Source organism: Pristiophorus japonicus, chromosome 20 (assembly GCF_044704955.1).
Source record: "Pristiophorus japonicus isolate sPriJap1 chromosome 20, sPriJap1.hap1, whole genome shotgun sequence".
Lineage (NCBI taxonomy): Eukaryota > Metazoa > Chordata > Chondrichthyes > Pristiophoridae > Pristiophorus > Pristiophorus japonicus.
The window spans coordinates 62,991,364-62,999,636 of record NC_091996.1 but is presented as its reverse complement, the minus strand read 5'-3'; the positions used below and the strand labels follow the sequence as shown (position 1 = coordinate 62,999,636).

Below are 8,273 nucleotides of genomic sequence, written 5' to 3'. Positions count from 1 at the left end.
ATTTTCCAACAGTCTATCAACTCTGGATCAGTTCCTATGGACTGGAGGGTAGCTAATATAACATCACTTTTTAAAAAAGGAGGAAGAGAGAAAACGGGTAACTTTAGACCGGTTAACCTGACATCAGTAGTGGGGAAAATGTTGGAATCAATTACTAAAGATGAGATTGCAGCACATTTGGAAAGCAGTGTCAGGATCGGTCCAAGTCAACATGGATTTATGAAAGGCAAATCACGCTTGACAAATCTTCTAGACTTTTTTGATGATGTAACTAGTAGAGTGGATAAGGGAGAACCAGTGGATGTGGTGTATTTGGACTTTCAAAAGGCTTTTGACAAGGTCCTACACAAGAGATTGGTGTGCAAAATTAAAGCACATGGTATTGGGGGTAATGTACTGACGTGGATAGAGAACTGGTTGGCAGACCGGAAGCAGAGAGTCGGGATAAATGAGTCCTTTTCAGAATGGCAGGCAGTGACTAGTGGAGCGCCGCAGGGCTCAGTCCAGGGACCCCAGCTATTTACAATATACATCAATGAGTTAGATGAAGGAATTGAGTGTAATATCTCCAAGTTTGCAGATGACACTAAGCTGGGTGGTGGCATGAGCTGTCAGGGGGACGCTAAGAGGCTGCAGGGTGACTTGGACAGGTTAGGTGAGTGGGCAAATGCATGGCAGATGCAGTATAATGTGGATAAATGTGAGGTTATCCACTTTGGTGGCAAAAGCACAAAGGCAGAATATTATCTGAATGGCGGCAGATTAGGAAAAGGGGAGGTGCAACGAGACCTGGGTGTCATGGTACATCAGTCATTGAAAGTTGGCATGCAGGTACAGCAGGCGGTGAAGACGGCAAATGGTATGTTGGCCTTCATAGCTAGGGGATTTGAGTATAGGAGCAGGGAGGTCTTACTGCAGTTGTACAGGGCTTTGGTGAGGCCTCACCTGGAATATTGTGTTCAGTTTTGGTCTCCTAATCTGAGGAAGGTCATTCTTGCTATTGAGGGAGTGCAGCGAAGGTTCACCAGACTGATTCCCGGCTTGGCAGGACTGAGACATGAGGAGAGACTGGATCGACTGGGCCTGTATTCACTGGAGTTTAGAAGGATGAGAGGGGATCTCATAGAAACATATAAAATTCTGACGGGACTGGACAGGTTAGATGCAGGAAGAATGTTCCCGATGTTGGGGAAGTCCAGAACCAGGAGACACAGTTTAAGAATAAGGGGTAAACCATTTAGGACTGAGATGAGGAGAAACTTCTTCACTCAGAGAGTTGTTAACCTGTGGAATTCCCTATTGCATAAAGTTGTTGATGCCAGCTCATTGGATATATTGAGGAGGGAGTTAGATATGGCCCATACGGCTAAAGGGATCAAAGAGAGAAATCAGGAAAGCGGTACTGAGGGGAATGATTAGCCATGATCTTATTGAGTGGTGATGCAGGCTTGAATGGCATACTCCTGTACCTATTTTCTATGTTTCTATGCCTGACACAAGACTCCCAAAGCAAGTACTCTACTCGGAACTCCCTCACGGCATGCGAGCCCCAGGTGGGCAGAGGAAACATTTCAAGGACACCCTTAAAGCCTCCTTGATAACATGCAGCATCCCCACCGACACCTGGGTGTCCCTGGCCAAAGACCACCCGAAATGGAGGAAGAGCATCCGGGAGGGCGCTGAGCACCTCGAGTCTCGTCGCCGAGAGCATGCAGAAAACAAGCGCAGGCAGCGGAAGGAGTGTGCGGCAAACATTCAACGACTGTCTGTCCCACCTGTGACAGAGACTGTAATTCCCGTATTAGACTGTTCAGTCACCTAAGAACTCACTTTTAGAGTGGAAGCAAGTCTTCCTCGATTTCGAGGGACTGCCTATGATGATGATGATGATGGACATGGGTGTACAGGGCATAATTTGAAAATTTGCAGATGACACAAATCTTGGAAGTATGGTGAACAGTGAAGAGGATAGTGATAGACTTCAAGAAGACATAGACAGACTAGTGGAAAGGGCAGGCACATGGCAGATGAAATTTAACATAGAAAAGTGCAAAGTGATACATTTTGGTCGGAAGAGGAGAGGCAAAATAAACTAAAGGGTACAATTCTAAAGGGGGTGCATGAACAGAGAGACCTACGGGTATACTTGCACAAATCATTGAAGGTGGCAGGGTAGGTTGAGATAGTGATTAAAAAAGCATATGGGCTCCTGGGCTTCATAAATAGAGGTATAGAAACATAGAAAATAGGTGCAGGAGTAGGCCATTCGGCCCTTCGAGCCTGCACCGCCATTCAATAAGATCATAGCTGATTATTCCCTCAGTACCCCTTTCCTGCTTTCTCTCCATACCCCTTGATCCCTTTAGCCGTAAGGGCCATATCTAACTCCCTCTTGAATATATCCAATGAACTGGCATCAACAACTCTCTGCGGCAGGGAATTCCACAGGTTAACAACTCTCTGAGTGAAGAAGTTTCTCCTCATCTCAGTCCTAAATGGCCTACCACTTATCCTAAGGCTATGTCCCCTGGTTCTGGACTTCCCCAACATCGGGAACATTCTTCCCGCATCTAACCTGTCCAGTCCTGTCAGAATCTTATACATTTCTATGAGATCCCCTCTCATCTGTCTAAACTCCAGTGAATAAAGGCCCAGTTGATCCAGTCTCTCCTCATATGACAGTCCAGCCATCCCTAGAATTGGTCTGGTGAACCTTCGCTGCACTCCCTTAATAGCAAGAATGTCCTTCCTCAGATTAGGAGACCAAAACTGAACACAATATTCCAGGTGAGGCCTCACTAAAGCCCTGTACAACTGCAGTAAGACCTCCCTGCTCCTATACTCAAATCCCCTATCTATGAAGGCCAACATACCATTTGCCTTCTTCACCGCCTGCTGTACCTGCATGCCAACCTTCAATGACTGATGAACCATGACACCCAGGTCTCGTTGCACCTCCCTTTTTTCTAATCTGCCGCCATTCAGATAATATTCTGCCTTCGTGTTTTTGCCCCCAAAATGGATAACCTCACATTTATCCACATTATACTGCATCTGCCATGCATTTGCCCACTCACCTAACCTGTCTAAGTCACCCTGCAGCCTCTTAGCGTCCCCCTCACAGCTCACACTGCCACCCAGTTTAGTGTCATCTGCAAACTTGGAGATATTACACTCAATTCCTTCATCCAAATCGTTAATGTATATTGTAAGGAGCTGGGGTCCCAGCACTGAGCCCTGCGGCACTCCACTAGTCACTGCCTGCCATTCTGAAAAGGACCCGTTTATCCCAACTCTCTGCTTCCTGTCTGCCAACAGTTCTCTATTCATGTCAGTACATTACCCCCAATACCATGCGCTTTTATTTTGTACACCAATCTCTTGTGCGGACCTTGTCAAAAGCCTTTTGAAAGTCGAAATACACCACATCCACTGGTTCTCCCTTGCCCACGCTACTGGTTATATCCTCAAAAAATTCCAGAAGATTCATCAAGCATGATTTCCCTTTCATAAATCCATACTAACTTGGACCGATCCTGTCACTGCTTTCCAAATGCGCTGCTATTTCATCCTTAATGATTGATTCCAACATTTTCCCCACTACTGATGTCAGGCTAACCGGTCTATAATTACCTGCTTTCGCTCTCCCTCCTTTTTAAAAAAGTGGTGTTACATTAGCTACCTTCCAGTCCATAGGAACTGATCCAGAGTCGATAGACTGTTGGAAAATGATCACCAATGCATCCACTATTTCTAGGGCCACTTCCTTAAGTACTCTGGGATGCAGACTATTAGGCCCCAGGGATTTAGCGGCCTTCAATCCCATCAATTTCCCTAACAATTTCCCGCCTAATAAGGATATTCTTCAGTTCCTCCTTCTCACTAGACCCACTGTCCCCTTGTACATTCGGAAGGTTATTTGTGTCTTCGTGAAGACAGAACCGAAGTATTTGTTCAATTGGTCTGCCATTTCTTTGTTCCCCATTATAAATTCACCTGAATCCGACATTTGTCTTCACTAATCTTTTTCTCTTCAGATATTGAGAGTATAAAAGCAAGGAAGTTATATTGAACCTTTATAGAACACTGGTCCGACCTCAACTGGAGTATTGTCTCCAATTCTGGCACCGCACTTTAGGAAGGATGTGAAGGCCTTGGAGAGGGTGCAGAAAAGATTTACAAGAATGGTTCCAGGGATGAGGGACTTCAGTTACGTGGATAGGTTGGAGAAGCTGGGGACAAACTCCTTCGAGCAGAGAAGGTTGAGAGACGATTTGATAGAGGTGTTCAAAATCATAAGGGGGTCTAGACAGAGTAGAGAGAAACTGCTCCCATTGGCAGAAGTGTCGAGAACCATAAGACACAGATTTAAGGTGATTGGCAGAAGAACCAAAGGCGACATGAGGAAAAAAAATGTTATGCAGCGAATGGTTAGGATCTGGAATTCACTGCCAGAAAGCGTGGTGGAGGCAGATTCAATTGTGGTTTTCAAAATGGAATTGGATAAGTACTTGAAGGAAAGAAATTTGCAGGGCTACAGGGAAAGGGCGGGGGAGTGGGACTAGCTGAAGTGCTGTTGCAGAGAGTTGGCACGGGCTTGTTGGGCAGAATAGCCGCCTTTTGTGCTGCAACCATTCTATGATTCTGTGATTCTAAGTAGCACGCAACTGCGTTCTGGAAGGAGAGCAGGGGCGGGTCTGATGCGTCTCGTTATGCGAGTCAACATTCTCAGCAATCACTCTGAATTCGAAGTCCACTTGCATCTGTTTGGACCTCGGAGCTGCGTTGTGTCTGACTAATTCATACCAGAATTCTAAATTTTGGTGAAAGAGAAAGGAGGTGAAATTCAACTTCAGTGGGGATGCAAAACAGGGGGTAGCAAATCGATTGCCTGATATACACCACGGACAATTTTCCTTTCTATTTTCTTCAATAATTGGGCATAGTATGTAACGGGTGAGTGATTATTACTGCCTGTTTTGTGCCACTGCCAAAGTTGAATTCACCACCAAAGACTGCAAAGTTTTGCATGTGAAGCACATTTACCTTTATTATTGCCAGCCGTGGCTCAGTGGGTAGCACTCTAGCTTCTAAGTCAGAAGATTGTGGGTTCAAGTCCCACTGCAGAGAATTAAGCACAGAAATCTAGGCTGACACTCTAGTGCAGTGCTGAGGGAGTGCTGCATTGTCGAAAGTGCTGTCTTTTGGATGTTAATCCGAGGCCACGTCTGCTCTCTCAGGTGGATGTAAAAGATGCATTTTTTGAAAAAGAGCATGGGAATTATCCTCGGTGTCCTGACCAATATTTATCCCTCAATCAACATTACTAAAAAACATTATCTGGTCATTATCACATTGCTGTTTGTGGGAGCTTGCTGTGCGCAAATTGGCTGTGGTGTTTCCTGCATTACAACAGTGACTGCACTTCAAAAAGAACTTCATTTGCTGTAAAGTGCTTTGGGACGCCCTGAGGTCGTGAAAGGCGCTGCAGAAATGCAAGTCTTTCGATGGGAATACAATTGGATGAGAAAGCCTCAATTGTAACAATTTTCAACAATGTCACTCTTGTCTCCGTTTCCTTTCCCTCCCTCCGGCCCCTATTTGCTGTGCAGTACCTTCTGGCAGTCGGTGCGGAGGGGGCGCTGTGAGCCGCACTCGGCAGGTGGTGGCGTATTTGCCGGTGCGCACGCGCCGTTCTCGGCGCTCGCTGCGGTAAAGTGCGGCCGGCGGGGGCGGGCGCTCTTTTTGCGGCAGTGCGCGCCGGATTTGCGGCACAGCGACGCCGGCAGCGCGTTTTGGGTTGACGGCAGCAGGTGATCGGCCAGCTGGCGGCACGCGCGGGGCCCGGCCGCCGAATCGATTAGAGTCGGTGGGGGCCATGTCGCTGTTCGGGGGCGAGGATGACGACATGGATTTCCTGTCACCGAGCGGCGGGTGAGTTTGTGAGTCTGGCGGCGCGGCCTCGGCCGATAGGATGTGAGTGAGGCGGCTCAGGCTGTGCCGGGCCTCCGTGCAGTCCTCCCCCGGGGAGACCGGGATCCCGGTCTGGTCCCACTCGGCCTGCAGTTACCGCTCCCTTTCTCCCCCCAGTCCGTCCCGCTGTTTGCGCCCGCGGAGGGTATGTCTCTGGCCGGGTTGCAGACCGGCAGGTGCTGCCTGTGAGCGTTGGCAGGCTGGGTTACTGCGCCGCAGCTCGACTCTCACCAAAAGTTGGGCCATTTTCCAAGCGAAACGGGTCGGTGGGTCACTGGCTGGTGATTGAACCATTTTTGACACATGCAGATTATTCCAAAATCCACCAACCTTCTGGATCATGTGTGACCTGTTGCTCGCAAGTTGGAGATTTCTCAGCAACTAGGGGAGTTGGTGGAGACTTCCTATTCTTTCTGCTGGGCAGTGAGTGGGTTTTATATGGCCTGGCCACTCCCTATCTGACATCTCTTCAAGCCCTACAATCCCCTCTCCTGTACTCTCCACTCCTCTGACCTCTTGTGCTTCACTGTTGGTAGCTGTGCCTTCAGTCATCTGGTTCCACTCCTTTTCTCCCTAATCTGCTTTGCCACTCCTCCTTTAAAATCTATCTCTTTGATCGTGCTTTTGGTCATGCCGTTTTAATACTTCCCACATCCGTGTCAATCTTTCCTGCCCATGTTTGAGCCTCTCCAATTGTGTTTCAAGCCCTGCCACATCAAAGTCACGAATTACATCCTTTGGCTCCTGAGACCTGTTCTTGTTCCCTCCCATTTCTCATCTAAATGCTGCTCTTCCGTATCATCATCCATCGACATGACATCTGATTTCACATGTATACTGATGACACCCAGAATTACCTCACCACTGTTCTCGACCCTCTCCACTGTTGTCCATGAGCTGCAATTTCCTCAAATTAAAAATTGGGAAGTCATGCCGTTGTCTTCAACCCTCGCCGCAAACTGTTCCCGAGCCACCAATTTCATCCCCCTTCCTGGCCACTGTCTCAGGCTTAACCAGACTGTTCGCAGCTTCGACGTCAGAGTTTATCCTGAGTTCAGCTCCTGACCGCTTCCTTTCCATCACAAAGACCACCTTCTTCCACCTCCGTACGATCACTTGTCTCTGCTCCTGCATCAGTCTACCTGCTTCTGAAACCTTCATCCATGCTTTTGTTACCTCTAGATTCAACTATTCCAATGTTCCCTTAGCTGGCCTCCCATCTTTCACCCTCCGCTGTAAACTTGAGCTCATCCAAAACTCTGCTGCCATTATCCTAATTCACCAAGTCCCGTTCGCCTCTCACCCCTGTGTTCGTGGACATATATTGGCTCCCGGTCCAGCAATGTCTTGATTTCAAAACACTCATCCTTCTGTTCAAGTTCCTTCATGGCTTCACCCCTCCCTATCTTTCTATCCAGTCCACAACCCTCCCAAGAATTTTGCATTCCTTTGACTCTGCACTCTTGTGCAGCCCCCACTCCTTTCACCCCACCATTGGCATCTATGCCTTCCAGCTGTCTAGGCCCTAAACTCTGGAATTCCTTCCCCAAACTTCTCTCCATCTCTCTCTCTTCCTTTGAACAAGCTTTTGGTCAACTGTCCTAATATCTTTTTTGACTTGATTTTTGTCTCATTACGCAGCTGTGAAGCGCGATGGGTCTTTTTCTATGTTAACTGTGCTATAGAAATGCAGGTGTGCACAAGAATCCCTGCCACACCTAGAAATCCTGAGGGTTGCAGTTGTTCTGTTCATTTTAAACACTTGAATTGAATTTCCCAGAAGCCTATGTGTTTGTGTCATTTCGCCTATTGCAAAAGCAAGTAGAGCACTAGAATGTGTAGTAAGGTCAAACAGTATGACCCTAAAAGAAATAGTCTTTGTACAAGGCTTCATCTGGAATACTATTTTAGTCCCCTTAAAAGACCTAGTTCTCTAAGCTTTTTGTGACAACTAGGAGGTTTTAAAATTTGTTACTTTTTCAGGGGCTGTATAATCACGCACCATTTGAGGGGACCAAAACAGTATTCCAGATGAAGCCTTGTACAAAGACGCTATATTTTAGTTTCATACTGAATGTCTCCTCTTGCTCTACTTGCTTTTTCAATTGGCTAAATGACACAAACGCACATGTGACTGCAACTCAATTGAGGTGTTGTAGTCCTGAAGATAGTTTTGCGATCAAATGTCCGTCTCTACAGATGCAGCGTGTGACTATGTATATCTTGGGTAATCCTTGCCACTGGACCCAAGACCGAGCTTTGTCAAGCCTGTGTGGTGGCTGGTGTGCAACGGCCGCCAT

At 47.2% G+C, this 8,273-nt stretch overlaps 1 protein-coding gene across 4 annotated transcripts in view; it reads left to right on the top strand.

Annotated features, from left to right (window-relative positions):
- The first annotated feature begins 5,784 nt into the window (after positions 1-5,784).
- LOC139232535 (FK506-binding protein 15-like) overlaps positions 5,785-8,273 on the top strand; it is an 83,919-nt gene continuing 81,430 nt past the window's right edge. For all 4 annotated transcript variants that reach the window (XM_070862886.1, XM_070862883.1, XM_070862885.1 and 1 more), the window contains exon 1: positions 5,785-5,934. In XM_070862886.1, the coding sequence (XP_070718987.1) occupies positions 5,879-5,934 (56 nt within the window). In that variant the 5' untranslated portion in view covers positions 5,785-5,878. The remainder of the gene's footprint in view (positions 5,935-8,273) is intronic.